This window comes from Myotis lucifugus, unplaced genomic scaffold (genome assembly GCF_000147115.1).
Source record: "Myotis lucifugus unplaced genomic scaffold, Myoluc2.0 scaffold_54, whole genome shotgun sequence".
NCBI classification, from domain to species: domain Eukaryota; kingdom Metazoa; phylum Chordata; class Mammalia; order Chiroptera; family Vespertilionidae; genus Myotis; species Myotis lucifugus.
The window spans coordinates 4,547,299-4,564,645 of NW_005871102.1; the positions used below are offsets into that span (position 1 = coordinate 4,547,299).

The window sequence follows — 17,347 nt, forward strand, 5'->3', positions numbered from 1 at the left end:
CACAGTATATATGTGTATATATATAAAAAAAATCTGAACAGCCAAAACCGGTTTGGCTCAGTGGATAGAGCGTCGGCCTGCGGACTGAAAGGTCCCAGGTTCGATTCCGGTCAAGGGCATGTACCTGGGTTGCGGGCACATCCCCAGTAGGAGATGTGCAGGAGGCAGCTGATCGATGTTTCTAACTCTCTATCTCTCTCTCCCTTCCTCTCTGTAAAAAATCAATAAAATATATTTTAAAAAAAAATCTGAACATAAAGAACATATTTTGTATGTCTTTCAGGCTTTTGTAACATATTTTGAAAATCCCTTGGCAAAATAATGAAAAAAACCCCAGTTATTTTGTAATCTTGCACCTTCATCCAATATATGCATCTAATCATAAAACTGACCAGTCCACATAGAGCCTTTATCTACTGAATAGGTTTGAGGGTACATTCCCTTCCTCCCCCCTTAGGATAAAGGCAAAAGTCCAAATGGTTGTGATTTTTCCTTGCATACATTCCTAGAAATTGTTTTTAGGTCAAAGGGAATGCATATTATAAGATTATTTTGGTAGAGATTGCCAGATTGTCCTCTGGAAATATTGCACTCCCAGTGGCAATATGGGAGTACCTGTTACTTCAAACTTTTTTCAGTCGTTGATGATGTAACCTTTTGAGTAAATTATATGGTATTCTGAGAGATGAAAAATTTCACTAACTTGAAAAATGCTTTGTGCAATGAGAGGTAACATAGTTACCAGCAGAAATAAAGTTACTGAGTATTAATACTTTTTATAGCTTTTAAGGTCAAAAGAAGGAGATTGAATGTTTTAGCTCATTACAGGAAGATTAGTCAAAAGAAATGGAAGGTATTAGCTGATATTTTCTTTGACAGCTTTTTAAACTTTTTAAAAAAAGAATTATGCTAAAAAATCAGCCCATAAAGGTTTCACATTTTAAGAGGGCCTACAAAATATTGTCAGTGATTATTGTTTTCTGCGGTGAAATGTATTTGAGACAAATCTGTCTTCTAAGAGAGTTGCTAAAAAAATCATTTGGGTACAATTTTGCCCAGGCATAACGGGTACATTCAGTTTTAAATAATGGGGCATGAGGTATAACTTGACTATTTTGAAAGGAAGTCTATGATATGTTTTGCTTCTAATGAGATATTCTTCCTGATTTTATCTCCATGTGTTGCCAAGACCCGGGGCAGGAATATAATCATAAATTGTAACAATTTTCTAATGGGGAAAATATTAATACAGTCCACTTTATGACAGTTTTTAAAGGTGTAGTTGCAAGAAATACATATGGATAAAATGTTTGAGGAAAGAGCTTGTATTTTTTAATCTTTTCATTGTTCTATCAAGAACATTGTTGGCCCTGGCTGGCTAGTAACTCATTTGGTTAGAGTGTTGTCCTGATATGCCAAGGTTTGATCTCTGGTCAGGACACATAAAAGAAGCAACCATTGAATGCATGAATAAGTGCAATAACAAATCAATATTCCTCTCTCTCTTCTTAAAATCAATAATAAAACAAAGAACATTCTGGAATCTAATTTTAATAACTTTATCAAAAGTTAAATCTTGGAATTCTAGGCACTTAGAATAAGAATTGGTCTTAGCTGTCATTTGATTATGCCCTTACATGCAACACATGCATCTGAGATTAAAGTCTGGTACTGCCTTCAGGTTAGTCTAGTGTCGTTAAGCACCTTTGATCTATGTGTGTATAAGGCAGTGTACCAAGTTTGCTAATAGTTCAGATAAATAAGATACTAAGACAGAAAGAAGTCCTATGTTATAAATAGGAGTTAAGTAAATTATAGTAACTAAATGGAATAGGAGACCAATAGGGTGAGGGGTACCTTGCTTTAGAATGGAAGGAAGTCTCACAGAAGTAGAATTTGGCCTTTGAATAAGAGACTGGGAGAGAGCTTTCAGGCCAGAAGATAGGAGTTCGCAAAGGCATGGAGTTTAAAACAATATAGATTATGTGTATGGTGTTTTGTTTACTTTTAGAGAGGATTGCTGGGGGCAGGGGGAGTAGTACAGATGGATTTGTGTTTTGTTTTCATAGGTAGGAAGACAAAATTAGGCCAGGAGGAAGTGAGAAGGTAGGGCTTGAAGTCTTAACTGAGTGTGTAGTCATGACTGACTGCCTACATAGTGGATGACTTATAGCCTGTCAGTGCTTAGATTTCCTCTTGCAGAACAAAGGAGGGCAAGTGTGAAAGCACTGTTTCCAATATGATATTAAGCAAAACATATCATAGGTTCATTAAGGTATTATTTTATCTTCTCCTTATGGTGCTGCAGCTCTCTGTCCCAGATCCGTAGGTAGCTTTACAGTTCTCTGCTATATATATAATAAATCAACTAAGAATTAAAATCTACATGAGATCTTTTTGTTTGTTTTTTTTACATGAAATCTTTTAATATTTCTACCAGACATTCTCTCTTTGGATTTAAAAATAGGATCATATGATGTTATAAAAGTTTAATGATAATAAGGCTAATTCTCTTACTGCATATACAGGGGTGGGCAAAAGTAGGTGTACAGTTCTCGTATGGAAAGAGACACACAGGTTATGATTATTGCAATAGTTTTATTAACTCTGTTTTGCATACTCACAACTATAAACCTACTTTTGCTCACCTTGTGTAGATAACCCACACAGTTGATACAGGTGTGTGATAAAAGAATAATAAACCAAAGTTAACTCTGATTGAGTAATATAGTTCCTGGATATATTTTGATTACAGAATAGAAATCTGTTTTTAGCTTTGAAAAAGTTATAGACCAATTATGATTGGTATTTCCATTTATTGCTTTTGTAGATTATTCACATTACCCCTTTAAAATCTCAATCTGTTGTCCTCATGCTAAATACTGGGGCTATTTTCTCTTCCTAGTCCTTATTCAAGAAATGCAAGATATTTTGGTTTCATTAAAAAAATGCTGAAATATGCTTATAAATCTTTAAATTTAAAGTAATATATACTCATTTAAAAATGCAGGCATCATAGAAAGTCATTAAGTAATAATTCTCCTTAAGTAGTCATGTTTTGTTTCTTTCCCTACGTGTGGCATTGTGTTTGGAATATTTTCTGCAGTTTGCTTTTTCTAAACTTAGTAAGTCTTAGACATCTTTTTATTCAACATATGTATATAAGTGTAATTCTTTTAAAAGTATCTGTGTAGTATTTCTGTTGCACAAATGCTTGGTAATTTATTTAACTTATTTTTATGGATGGGCATTTAAGTTATTTCCAGGGTTTCAGTATTATAATAGTGCTGTACAGAATATCCTTGAAACAGTATCATTGCTTACTTGTGCTAGTGTACTTGTAGGATACATTCTTAAAAGTGAAATTGCTGAGTCAAAGAGTTTTTGCGTTTAAAATTAAGATATTACTAAATTTACTTCTCAAAATGTTACACCAGTTTACATTCCCATCTATATTATTGCCCCATACTCTTGCCAATGTGTCTTCACCAATCTTTTTTTAAACTTGCAATTTGATGGGAGTAAAACACATAGCATAAATTTGTCCTCATAAATTATAAGTGAGGTAGAGAACTTTTAAAATATACTTATTGACTATATATTTCTTTCTTTAAAAGCTCTGTTCATGTCCTTTGCCCATTTTTGTTCCCTATCTGGTGGCTTTTATTTTTCTTTTCTTTTCTTTTCTTTTTTTTTAAATATATTTTATTGATTTTTTACAGAGAGGAAGGGAGAGTGATAGAGAGTTAGAAACATCGATGAGAGAGAAACATCGATCAGTTGCTTCCTGCACATCCCCTACTGGGGATGTGCCTGCAATCAAGGTACATGCCCTTGACTGGAATCGAACCCTGGACCCCTCAGTCCATAGGCCGACGCTCTATCCACTGAGCCAAACCGGTCAGGGCGTCTTTTCTTTTTTTTTAAAGAGCTCTTCTCTACTAAGGAAATTAATCCTCTGATTATTATGTACTGTGAATATTTTTTAGCTTGCTATATGTTTTTTGACTTTGCTTATGGTGTGCCTTGCCACATTTATAGTTTTTATTAATCACATATTTTATTGCTTTTAGATTTCTTGTCATGTTATACATCATCTAAGATTATGAAAAAGGAAGACAAATTTTTTACTTAGTGTTTTTCGGATTCAAATATTTGATCCATTTGAAATTCATTTTTAATAAGTGTTAGAGATCTCTAATACAGTTTTTCAAAATGGCTAGCTAAGTTGTTTCAATATTATCTATCAACTCTTCTTTTCTGTATGAATATTTGTATACTGACCCTGTTTCTAGTTCAGAATCCATTTCTTTATGGCCATGCAGACATGTGATTAGTTGAGATTTTTAGAAGGTTTTTGAGGTCAGTGGAGCAATAAAAGGTGATAGACTAGAACCATTTTATCTTCCTTTTTTCTTTTAAAGATAGATAAATATCTTTCAAGGAATAGTTCTAAATCCAGTAGTTCTTTATCTGGACATAAACATACTCTCATGTGACTCTTAGATGACTGATATCTCTGGAGGGCAAGGCGAGTCTGGGATGACCTTCTTCTAAGGCAGCAATTTTCAACGTTTTTCATACCACAGCACAAATGAAGTAATTACTAAAATTCTGCAGCACACCAAAAATGTATTTTTTGCTGATCTGACAAAAAATAGATATAATTTTTATTCATTCACCCTGGATGGTTACTGTTGTGTTGGCTGTTGTGTTTTTTTTTTGTTTGTTTTTTTAATTTGACAATTTAAGGGAAAAGAGGTCAGTACCTCTGACTAAATAGTCAGGTATTGAATGTTTTAGAAATTCTTGCAGCACACTGGTTAAAAATCGCTGTTTTAAGGCATACTTATTGAGAGTTTTTAAGAAAATGATTAGGATTTTAAAATGAATTTGAACTGCTAGGCAATAAAAACCTGTTAGTGCCTACGCACTAGCTAATTCTGTACTTGCTACAAGGAGACAAAGAATATGTTTGTTAAAATAACTGAAACGAAGAAATGGTTATTAGTCACTGCTTAGTACTCTTTAGTCATCTTTAGGAATTTAGTCACTACAGGCCTTGATTGTTTTTATTTTTAACTTTTTTATGAACACAATGCATGACTAGGGCACAGAGACCCCTAGTTTTACTTCTTTGCTCAGTTACTTACTGGCCATGTGACTTGTGGTCAAGTTGTTTAATTTCTTCGATTCTTAGTTTCTTCATTTTTTAAAAAAGATATGAAACCAACTCTTTTGCTTATCTACTGGGTTGTTATAAAGAATAAATGAGATGATGCATGATGAATAGTTCATAAATGTTGGCATTTGTAGCAGGTTTAATGAGGATGAAGATTTAGAAATTTGGGCTCCATAGTAACCCCTGAAGGAGAAGAGTTGCAGAAATAGGTTGGGAATGAATAGCTAGTGAGAAAGTGAAGATGGGAAGTGTAAACCACTTTGCTAGTGTTATCAGAGAATTGCACGGGTGGAATTTCTTTGTTGCTAGTGGGAGTAGGGTTCTTGGGACGCTGCTGGAATAGGAATTTCCAGAGGCCCCCACGGGAGGATGAGATGTGGTAGAAAGCTTTATTTGTGTGGAGTTATAGCCCTCGGTTTCTAGAGTCCCGATTTCCTTGAACCAGTCCTGGAAACGGTGCAGTGCAGCTGGGGACCCAGCAGAGCTGAAAGCAAAGCCATTCTATGATTTCTTCAAGAATTATTCAAACAAATTTTAACGAGAGCTCAAAAAATATATATGTGTATGTATATATATATACAGATATATATATATTTTTTAAATGTTGTTTGTGCATTTTATTAGTCACAGTTGCAGGATCCACTCAGAGAATCTAATTTCCCATGCTGTCAGAATTGTATCTTATTGCATTATATGATTAATATATAGTTGTAATTACTGTGTATATATATATAGTAGTTTTGTTTTTTCTACTTAGCATTTTTATGTATAAATTTCCTTCTGTTTATATTACTTGTGATTCATTTTCAAGAGCTGTCATGTTTTGTGGTAGTACTGTAGTTTACATAGTCATCCTTTCTGTTTGTTTGGTTTTCAACTTCATGATTTAAATAGTGCTGGTAAAAAAAAAAATTGTGCTGGTATCCATCAACTTAAAAGCTCCTTTTATTTCCCCCCTTAGGCCGGGTTGACATAAAAGAGTTAATTGCAAAGAAGAAACAGTTGACAGCAGAGGCAGAGGTAAGTTAACTCCCTCTTCCAGAAACAAAAATGTAGGGTGTGCCCTGGCCGGTTTTGCTCAGTGGATAGACCAGCCTGTGGGCTGAAGGGTCCTAGGTTCGATTCCTGTCAAGGGCATATGCCCAGGTTACGGGCTTGATCCCCATTAGGGGGCCTGCAGGAGGCAGCCAGTCAATGATTCTCTCTCATCATTGATGTTTCTATCTCACTTTCACTCTTCCTTCCTCTCTGGAAAAAAAAAAAAGTAGAGTGTTAGGGTAAAGAGTTTTGTTTAGTAAATTTTTAATGATAAAGTCTTTAAAGAATTATTTACCTTTCTTATCATTGACATTGTCTGTCCTTCTGTGGAGCAGGAGCATAAGGTCTGCTGCCTTGTCATCCTATATAAGAACCAGGTTGCTCTTTTCTATCCCATCCGTCACTGTCATTTTTCTGACTTTGACAAGCAAAACTTGGTTTTAGTGAAGCATGTTAAAGTTGAATTTCTATATGACTGTCTGTGTGGGTATTTTGTGAAAGTAGCAAGGTTCATAGAAATCACAGGCTTCCAGTAAATGATCCATCTGAATCCAGAAGCAGATTCCCTGTTAGGGAAGTAGGGAAAATATCAACTCAAAAACAACCACGTGGAGCCATTTCAAGCTGGGCAAGCAGTCTGTAAATCAGAATTGAGCAGTGCCCTCAGGGAATTCTGGAGGACAAAGAACAATTTTAAAAAACACCGTGTGTGCTTGAATGTAAGTTGACTTCAAGGCAGCCTCCCTTTTTTCTGAGATTACTTTAAGAATTTATTGGCCAACATGAATATCTAAATATCCAATGCTATAGATGAAATAGCCCTGTTCTTATCTATTAATTTAGTTACATGTGCATGCATGTACATATGCACTTATTTAGAATAACAAATTTAGAAATTTTTATTTTTTAGCATCATATTTATATGGGGTTCTTGGACCCAGTTCTAACATGGGGGTGTAGGTTCCCTCCACGCTAACAAGCACTTCTTGGATGCCAGCAAGGGTGTCTCAAGAATTCAACTAAATTCTGATACTGTCTACCTGGAGATAAAAGTCAAATTCTGCAGGTAAAGGACTCAGTCCCACAAGACTGCCCTCCCAGATGCTGGAAGCAAGCTCAGGTTACTTGTGCTTCTGACATCTGGCTATGGATTGGAAGTTCCAAACCTCCCCTGCAACTCAGAATGCCAGTCTCAAGTCCAGGTTGTCCCCTGTACTTCTGACCCACTGGCTGTAAATCAGAGGTTCCCTGGGTCTGATAAATTTGCTAGAAGGAGGGACAGAAGGCAGGAAAACCGGTTTACTACTAGATTACCAATTCATTACAAAAGATAAGAATCAACGGCCAGATGAAGAGATACGGGGCGAGGTCCTGAACAAAGGAATATCTGTCCTTAGGGTGCTGGGGCCTGGCAGGTGGAAGCATTCTGGTTCCCTAGCATGTAGGGCTCACACGCTGGCTTCCTGAGTTTTTATGGAGGTAGTGATGGGACTAAAAGTTCCAAACCTCTAATCACAGGGTTGGTTCTCCTGGCAACCCAGTTGTCACTCATCTTTATTGGACAATTTTCCCCTAATCTCTAAAGTGAGACTATTGGACTAGCTGTCTCTGAGGTCCCCTTTAGCAGTAACATTCTGTGTCATAATTGTATAGCTAACTTAAACTTCAGCTCCTAATTCACTTTCCTGTTGTAAACGGAATGGGTAGTCTGTAGATCTTATTGGGCAGCTCTTCCAGCGCCACAGAACTAGAGTTGTTAGATAAAATACGGTCTGCCTAATTAAATTTAAATTTCAGATAAACAACAAGTAGTTTTCTAGTCATCATTCAGTGTTCGAGACAGACTGGAAAGGTTATTTGCTGTTTATCAAATTGAACTGGGTGTTCCTATATTTGTAATTGCTAAAACTGGCAACTACAAAAAATCCTGAAAATTTATATATAGACATAGAGGAGCTCATAGTAAGGAAAGCAGTGAAGAAGATTGTCAAATACAGAGCTTTTTAGTCTGGAGGGAAGAGGAATGAAACAGGTTATGACATTAATGGGTTGACACTAATGTGTTCAACTGATTGAATCTCTGAAGACCACTTCTAGGTCTAAATACTTCTATAAAAAAATTTTAAGTATGTAATTAAAAAAAATATGGTGCTATTGGGGTTATGCAACATTGTGTAACCCTGAGCCACGACCTTGTGAAATCCTTAGAATTGTGTTGTAACAAAACTTGAAAGACCTTGGAACAGTTCAAGGGAAATTCAAATGATTTAAGTCCCAACCAACTTATGTTAATAGATGAATTAGCTTTGTTTTAACATTGTGTTATTTCCTTTTGGTTGCAAATAACAGAAAATTACTTTGGCTTAAATTTAAGCATATTTGATATTAATGTATCTTGTAGAATCCTGGAAGAAGTTGGACATCCAGGCTTTGGAAAGGGAAATGATTTTAAGGATTTTTAATTGAGATATTCCTGAATTTTTCAGTTAATGAGATTTCCAGTCATTCTCTCCAAGCACAGAGTTTCAGATTTATGAGAGAGAGAATTGGATTTTGGCGAGAAGGGCGGGACCCTATAGTACAGCTCTGGCCTGGACCCTGAATGACTATTCTCACCTTGAGCACAGGTTCCAGAGAAAAGTGAATATGTTGAGAAGGGTAAAGGAAGTGTCTTCACTATCAATATTTGTAGAACTTTTATTAATGTACACAATTTTATAGAGGAAATGTTAGTATAATATGAAAATTGAACGGATGAAAAATTACTTCCTTTTTCTACTTCTTAAAAATATATATTTGTTGCAACATATTTCATTTGCTTCTTATATAGCATTTCAAGTACTATTGTTTTTCACATCGTTACCTCATGCGATTGCCCAACCACTAAAAGAGCAAACTGTAATGAGTAAGATGCAGATGTCATGTCTGCAGATGAGGACTTCCCTTCATGGTTTGTCACTTGTTCAAGGAACCTCTTTTAAAAAGAGGTTTTTGGATAGTGCCAGTCTATTTCTCTTAGGAAAAAATTGATTTTAGCGGGTGGGGGAGAGAGAGAAACATCAATGTGAGAGAGAAATATCAATTGGTTGTCTCCTGTACATACCCTAACCAGGGATCAAACCCACAACCTTTTTTTGTGTACAGGGTGATGCTCCAATGAACTGAGCCACCCAGCCAGGGCCAGAGTATACATTTTTACTGTGTATTTCTTTCTCTCAACTTACTTAAAAAAAAAAAAAATTATGCCTCTGTGCCTTTGAAAGGGTTATTTTTATCTATCCATAAATGCCCCTGCTTTTTTTCCATTTAAAGACTTGTTCCAAAATAACCTCTGTTTGGAACCCTTTTAGGAGAGTTATCTTTCTAAAATGCAAGTCTGAACATGTGTATAACCGTATGCTTAAAACATTGGTTTCCAGTTGTCCTTAGGATACATTGAAAATTCTTAAAAAGGCTTAAGTGACCTAGTCCCTAGACCAGGGGTGGGCAAACTTTTTGACTTGAGGGCCACAATGGGTTCTTAAACTGGACCAGAGGGCCAGAACAAAAGCATGGATGGAGTGTTTGTGTGAACTAATATAAATTCAAAGTAAACATCGTTACATAAAAGGGTACGGTCTTTTTTTTTTTTTTTAGTTTTATTCATTTCAAACGGCCCGCGGGCCGTAGTTTGCCCACGGCTGCCCTAGACCCTGTTTGTCTGTGTTCATCTCTGGTCACTCGTGCGTCTGTGCCTTCACTGTGTGTTCCAACCAGAAGTTCTTTGCCTTGAAGTGGTTGTTCCCATTCTTAGAATCTTAAGTTGTGCACTTCCACTGCTTATTTAAAAAAATGAGGTTTCTTTGAGCTCTAAAATACAGTGATTCTATTTAATAAATTACCTATGCACCTGCTTTTCTAGTTTCTAGTTAGCTGCCTATCTTCCATTGTTCTTCTGTCCATCTGTTGTCATGATGAGACAGTCCATGGATTGGGTGAAATTAATATTAGTAGAGATGAGATTGGGGAGAAAAGCAAAGTAGAAAGCCTGTTACCTTCAGCTTCCTTTCCAGGTACTGATATTAGACATTACTTAGACTTATTGTGATCACATTCTGGAGTTCTAATTGAAGTCAGTTCCATGCTACTGGAAGGCTCAGAAGAAGGCAGAGTGGAGCGTTTCTTCTACTGTGTTTTTCTGTATTCCCTCTTTATTTTCACCAGCACTGTATTTGATAGATGAAAGGAGGAGGCTAATGAAATTTAATGGTGTCATGGAAGCGTTCTTCTTTGTCTCCCACTAGCAGCAGCTTCTATCAACTGTAGTTCCTCAGAGAAGGAAGGCATTGAAATGTGGTGGATTTAAATAGCTACCTTTTAATAGTAATAGCACGAAATGACAGAATTGGCTTACTTGCAGTTTTTATTGTGCATTGTTTTGTTTCTGTCTTAAGAGGCTAGCTCTAAGTGGGAAGGGGTTGGAGCTACACATACTTACAGAGTGATAACTATGTCAGGTACTGTGCTGTGCACTTTTGCATGTTTTTGTTTGTTTGTTTTTGTTTTGGGCTTTTTAAAAAGCTCACACAACAGTTTAGCAAGTTAGATGGTATTTATCTCAGTTTTGCTCAGAAAAGTGAAATAGCTTGCCTGAGGTACAAAACAAGTGGTGGAGGTAGAATCTGAACTCAGGTCTCCCTGGCTGAAAGTTCATACCTTTTTTACTACTTTATTATTAGCACTAAAGACATCTTTTGCTTTACTAGCTCAAGTATAGATTTATGTGCTACTCACATATAAATTTTACTTCAGGAGTAAAAGACATGAATTAATATTAAAATAGGAACTTTTTTAGCTCAGCATACCCAAGCAGTGTTCTGATAAGTCAGAGGTTGGAGTCAGAGTTTCTGAAAGTTACAAGGAGACCTAACACTTGTTTCCACCTTCTTCTAGCCCTCATGCTATTGAGATGCCTGTGGTTTTTATTTTTATTTCTTATTTGGTTCTCCTATCCCTCTGAACTGTTCTTGGTGGCATTCACTACACCATTAACAATTTAGTTGATATAGACAGTGAGCTGTGTAAGAGCAGGCTGTGTGTATCTTGTTCACCACCATAGGTGCTGAATAATAGAAGTCGTCCTTGTTATCCAAATCTGTTTGGTCCCTGAGTTCAGAAAGTGAGTTGGGATAACCAGGGATACCCTTATTCATCTGATGACTGTAAAAGAAGAAAAGGTGGGAGTTCTAGAGTATGAGGGGAAAGAGAGAGAATAGGAGGAAAGAGAAAAGAAAAGGGTACAATTGACAAGAAGGATGAGGATAAGGAGATTACTGTAGGTTTTCTTACTACATGACTTGAAGTTTCATGTGCTTTGAAATGTATGGTAAAGGCTTATTTGTGGGCAATTAGTAAATAAGGCACAAGACCTTGTGCCGTAAGGAGTTGACTACTCTATTCAACTTGAGTTGGGTGGAATAGGACCTGATTTTAGCAGTTTGTACTGACACGTACAGAACATTCATTATGGTGTTTTTTCTCATGCTATGGTCTACTTAACCCAATACTTAAAATGGGAAGAGACTAGTTCCAAGGTATGAGGAAGCCTGCTGAAAGAAATAACTTGCCTTTCTCAAGATTCCAGGCTCCCTTTTTACTGTTGAGTAAAATATCAATGGGCTGATTGATATGAATAAAGGGTAAAGCTGAGTAAATATCAATAGACAGATTGATGTGAGTCAGGGGTAAAGTGTTAAGACCTACACGGTTTACACCCCCTTCTACCCTCCCCCCTTCTCTCCTGACCTCACTTCTTATCACTCTTTTGCTTAAGTACTGCTTCTTGCTATTTATGGAACATGCCAAGGGTGTTCCTGCTTCAGGGCTTTTAAAATATATTTTATTGATTTTTCACAGAGAGGAAGGGAGAGAGATAGAGAGCTAGAAACATCAATGAGAGAGAAACATCAATCAGCCACCTCCTGCACATCTCCCACTGGGGATGTGCCCGCAACCCAGGTACATGCCCCTGACCGGAATCGAACCCGGGACCCCTCAGTCCGCAGGCCGACGCTCTATCCACTGAGCCAAACCGGTTTCGGCAAGGGCTTTTTATATTAAAAAACAACAACAACAAAAACAGTAGCCCTAGCCGGTTTGGCTCAGTGGATAGAGCATCAGCCTGCGGACTGAAGAGTCCCAGGTTCGATTCTGGTCAAGGGCAAATGCCCAGGCTGCAGGCTCGATCCCCAGTAGCTGGTGTGCAGGAGGCAGCTGATCAATGATTCTCTCTCATCATTGATATTTCTTTCTCTCTCTCCCTCTTCCTTCCTCTCTGAAATCAATAATATATATACACACACACACACACACACATATATATATATATATATTTTTTTTTTAAATAGATTGTTGCTTTTTAAAAAGAAAGGAAGGAAAAGGGGAGGGAGGGAGGGAAGGAGGAAGGGAAGGAGGGAGGGAGAGAGAGAGAGAGAAAACTGGGGACTGAGCTTGCAACCAGGGCATGTGCCCTGACTGGGAATCCAGCAAGCAACCTTTTAGTGCACGGGATGTCCAACCAACTGAGCCACACTGGCCAGGGCTCTGCCTAGTACTTTTCCACAGATATCCACTAACTTTTGCCCTTTAAACTTTCAGGTCTTCTCATATGTCATCTAATCTTTAGGCTTTCCCTGATTTCTCTATGAAAAATAAGAACCCCCCCCCTGCTTTATTTCTTTGCATCACACCATCTGGCATACATACTATATGTCCTGTAATTTCCATGAGCACAGGGACTAGATTTTGTTTATTGTTGTATCTCCAGAGCCCAGAACAATACCCAGTACCCAGAACTTAGTGGAATGAATGAATTCTTTCCCTTTTAGTGTATTTCTACATGGGACATTTTTGTAGTTGAAAAAAAAAATCCCCTCTATTTGTTAACGGGTCTAATTCTAGAAATTAAATGAGAAAAGAACTTTTTTTCTTCATGTCATTTTGGTGGGAGGGGGCATTGTTTCTTTTTGGTCAGGGAAACATCCTATTGAAAAATTTCAAAATGAAGATGGACATTTAATTGAAATGGAACAAGCAAAAGGAACAAATAAAGTACTTATTAGATAACCTTAATATGGAAAAATAATTTTATAAAAACTATTTTTTCTTCCAGGGAACATACTTTTATATTTTGTCCTTAAAATCAGCCTACATCATTCATATTTTCTGTTTTGGCTTATACTTTCTTATTTCTCTGCTTTTTATCACACTGTCTTCTTCTGCCACTTTTCACTTAAAATTAAGTCCTATTGCTTCATCAAGGTTCCAGCTTAAAAAGACATTTCTAATCGTCTCATCCTTGTTTCTTTGTTTGCTGGACTATTATATATTCTTTGAGTCTTCATTGATGGTTATATTGCTCTGGCCACACTCTTCTGTGTACTGTACTTCCCATCTCTATCAGCTGTCTTGTGAAAGGTGACATCTTAGTGTAGTCTCACTATTTGGGCCCCACGAGGCATTTGGGAACAGTGGGAGACAGTTTAAAAAGCCTTCATATGTAGTTCCATTGGTACACTGATATCTTTACTTTTTAAAAATATATCTATATTTTTTTTATTTCGGAGAGGAAGGGAGAGGGAGAGAGAGATAGAAACATCAATGATGAGAGAGAATCGTTGATTGGCTGCCTCCTGCACGCCCCCTACTGGGGATCGAGCTCGAAACCCGGGCATGTGTCCTGACCAGGAATCGAACCGTGACCTCCTGGTTTATAGGTTGATGCTCAGCCACTGAGCGACACTGGCCGGACATCTTTACTTTACTTTTATAAAGGACATGGTCAGAACCTGGAAAATGCTACTTCAGATATTTTAGGTTTAGTCTAAATAATTTAATTAAAGGAAAAAGTGTTTTTTAAATTGAAGAATTAGAAAATAACACTTTGTTTACTTTGATGTAGATGGGTCCTGCCAGTTTAAAAATACTGGTATTTATAATTTGAGCATTCACAGTAGGTGACCTATTATAATCTGAAGAAATATTTGTTTGTTTTATATTTTTCAAAAACTGGATGTTAAAAATAGTCTGGGACCAAAATGTGTAACAATTTTACATTACAAATGTGTTAGGGTTAGGTAAACATATAACTATGGAGTTAGGAATAAATATTGTCATATAAATGTTGGTAATGTACAGAAGTGACATGATCTAAAGTATAAATAGCAGGTACTTGGATGTAGGGGTTGCTTGAGAAGAAAGGGGACTTAAAATTTTATAATACTGATCTTTATTATTATTTTCAAGATAAAAATTTGAAGTCAAACCTCAGAAGGAAGGTAGGGGAGGGTGGAGGTAAGGGGGAGAGATCAACCAACGGACACAGACACCAGGGGGGTGAGGGCATGAGTGGGGCGGTAGGGGGGCAATGAGGGGATAAGGACATATATGTAATACCTTAATCAATGTCATTTTTATCATTTCTGTTATTTTGTTTTTATTTTTTATAGTTCATTTAGAAGATTACTTTGATATCTTGATTTATGATTAAAATGGTATAAATTGTTTTAAAGACATGAATTATGTTTGTTTGTTTTTGTAGCCATTTCTGAAACTACAGGTCAGCTATAGAAATCTTTTTCCTGCTTTTATTCCTGTGAAGTCACTTAAAATGGATTTCTTTGATCCAGCTCTGTTTAAGAGAACACTTTAGAAAAATGTTAGTATCCCATAAGCATGTGTTCTAATGTTTTCCTTTATTTGTTTTAAAATTCTAGGAATTGAAGCCATATTTTATGAAGGAAGTTGGCACTCACTTTGATGATTTTGTGACCAATCTCATTGAAAAGTCAGTCTCATTAGATAGTGGTGGGTGTGCGCTCACATCCTTTTCTGTTCTTGGAGGAGTGAACAACCATAGAGCTAAGTAAGTATGAGTATTAGATTCTTGTAATGCAGACATCTGCTCTAGTGTAGCTCAGCGGTTACAATGTGGACTGTGGTAAAAATGCCTGGATGCACCACACCTGGCACCACTTTTCGTTAGCTGTGTGTTGCTCGGGGCATATTATTTAACCACTGGAAGGGTGGGTTCTTTCATCTTAAGTGGCTTATAACAAATGTGCATAATTCATTTAAAACTATACTGACACTGACACTTGAGTGCTTTTCATTTAAACCAAACACTGACCCTATGGGTAGGTAGTATAATTATCTGCTTAGTACAGATTAGGAAACTGAAGCACAGAGCAAGCAGTTAATTGTTGTCCGGGATTCCGCAGCGGGGATTTGAACCCAGAGTCCATGCTTTTCGCCCCATCGTTACACTGCCTCTCTCTTGTATTCTCTGCGATACTTGTTATTAAGTACAGTGCATTGGTATCTATTTTTCTAATCGGTCGGTCATCCAGAGCATGGAGGGAAGGCTCTCAAAGGCCAGTGTGCGCTAATTTGTCATTCTGTGCTTTCCTTGGTTTTTCCTCTGTGGTCTCTGTCAGTCCCTCCTTTTCTGAAGGACAGGTTGAACCAGGAATAGTCAATGGAAGTACCGACGGTACTGCAGAAAGCCCTGAAGAGATGATCATGCTAGATGTTAACAGATTTTAATAACTGGGGCAGCCTTTAAGATCAGAAGGCTGTTGGGGATTGTCGGAAGTCCTTTGACATTACAGAGGACATCGTAGATAACAGTGCATCTTCGAGAACAGACCAGTAACAATAGTGAACTGGAGTAAGGATGGCTGGGGCCTGTCTGTGACCTTAGGGATGTTTAGGAGAAGGAAGAGTGGTTGTCTGTGTGGTGTCAGGAACTAGTGCTGCCCTAGTGAGGTGTGCCTAACTCCCCTTCCTCCCTAACCAGGTAGGCGTGTATTTGCCTCATAGCAGTGCTCAGAAGCAGTATATGAGACAACATGCATAAACTCCGACTCACAGGACCTGGGTCCTAGTGAGATGGCAGTTAATTAATTTTACTTGCTGTAGTTGGTAATCTTCCTCTTATTCTTAGGCTTAAATTTCTTAAAATACTTGAAGTACTTACATTTTGTTTTACTTTTTGCTCTTCCCAGAGATCTGAGAGCACCTCCAGAACATGGAAAGATTTTTGTTATAAGGCGATCTCTCTTAGAGTAAGTATTTTAAGTGCTTTTGTTAATTATAAGTTTAAATAAAAAAAATACAACTATTCTGATTGTTGGAATCACTGCTTAATCTATGGATGTTTAAAGAGTTTGTTCTATATTCATACAAATCGTTTGTTTTGATACTGCTCTTTGTACATTTGCTGTGTCTTGCTCTTTCTTTCTGATCCCCTGGCTCTGCATCTAGTTTCAAAGGAGGAGCTAGAAATCAGAATGGTTATCTGTCTTTGATAAATTCCTTCAATTTGTGCTGCAGAGAACTGGTTACCCAAAGAGCTAGGATAGCGTTTTCTATTTAGGGAAACTACTTCAAGAGAGTTTTGGTGTTGCTGCCTTTTTGGTATATAATTTTTTAATCTCTTCTTTGGCTATCCAGATTAAACACATGATAGATTTCTCAGATTTACTTATTTTAAAACCCTGATTGTGTGGATCTTATGAAAAAACACACACATCAGGCAAGGTAAATTAATTGTGGTGACATCATTTGTGAACTGAAAAGTAAAGGTGCACTTTGAGTATGTAATTAATATTTCTTTTGTAATGTTCTCGGAGATCATTCACTCATTCATTCACTCATTCATTAGAATACTTCTGTAATTTAACCTGCACTAGTATAGGTCGCCTGAAATAGTTGGGCTGGTGAACCTTAGGTATGGATGTGCTTTTCTTTTAAAAATGCATCATATGCTTATCAAAATATATTTTCTATGTGCCAAATTGATCCATATTACTTAATTTTGATTAGAAGGCCAAAGTTTTCTAAATATCTAATATAGAGTACCACTTCAGTGTTATGTTGTTTGAAGAGATTTATCTTTTAAAATCTCTATCTGGGGGAAATGCAGGCTTTCTATGTAAAAGAGAAATTAAAGCAAGTGTTTTGAACATTATAATTAAGATTTTAGTGATAGTATTCTATATATGAAAAATAAACAAAATTAAAATACACATTTTTAAATCAAGGAAACAAAATACATATTTTATGGCTCAGGTGGGTTTTATTAGAATT

General features: G+C 36.8%; 1 protein-coding gene across 1 annotated transcript in view; it reads left to right on the forward strand.

Annotated features, from left to right (window-relative positions):
- Positions 1-17,347, forward strand: part of SOAT1 (sterol O-acyltransferase 1) — a 48,185-nt gene that overhangs the window by 19,517 nt on the left and 11,321 nt on the right. Inside the window, exons 3-5 of the mRNA XM_023753995.1 lie at positions 6,133-6,202; positions 14,974-15,122; positions 16,264-16,323. Coding sequence (XP_023609763.1) covers positions 6,133-6,202; positions 14,974-15,122; positions 16,264-16,323 — 279 coding nt within the window. The remainder of the gene's footprint in view (positions 1-6,132; positions 6,203-14,973; positions 15,123-16,263; positions 16,324-17,347) is intronic.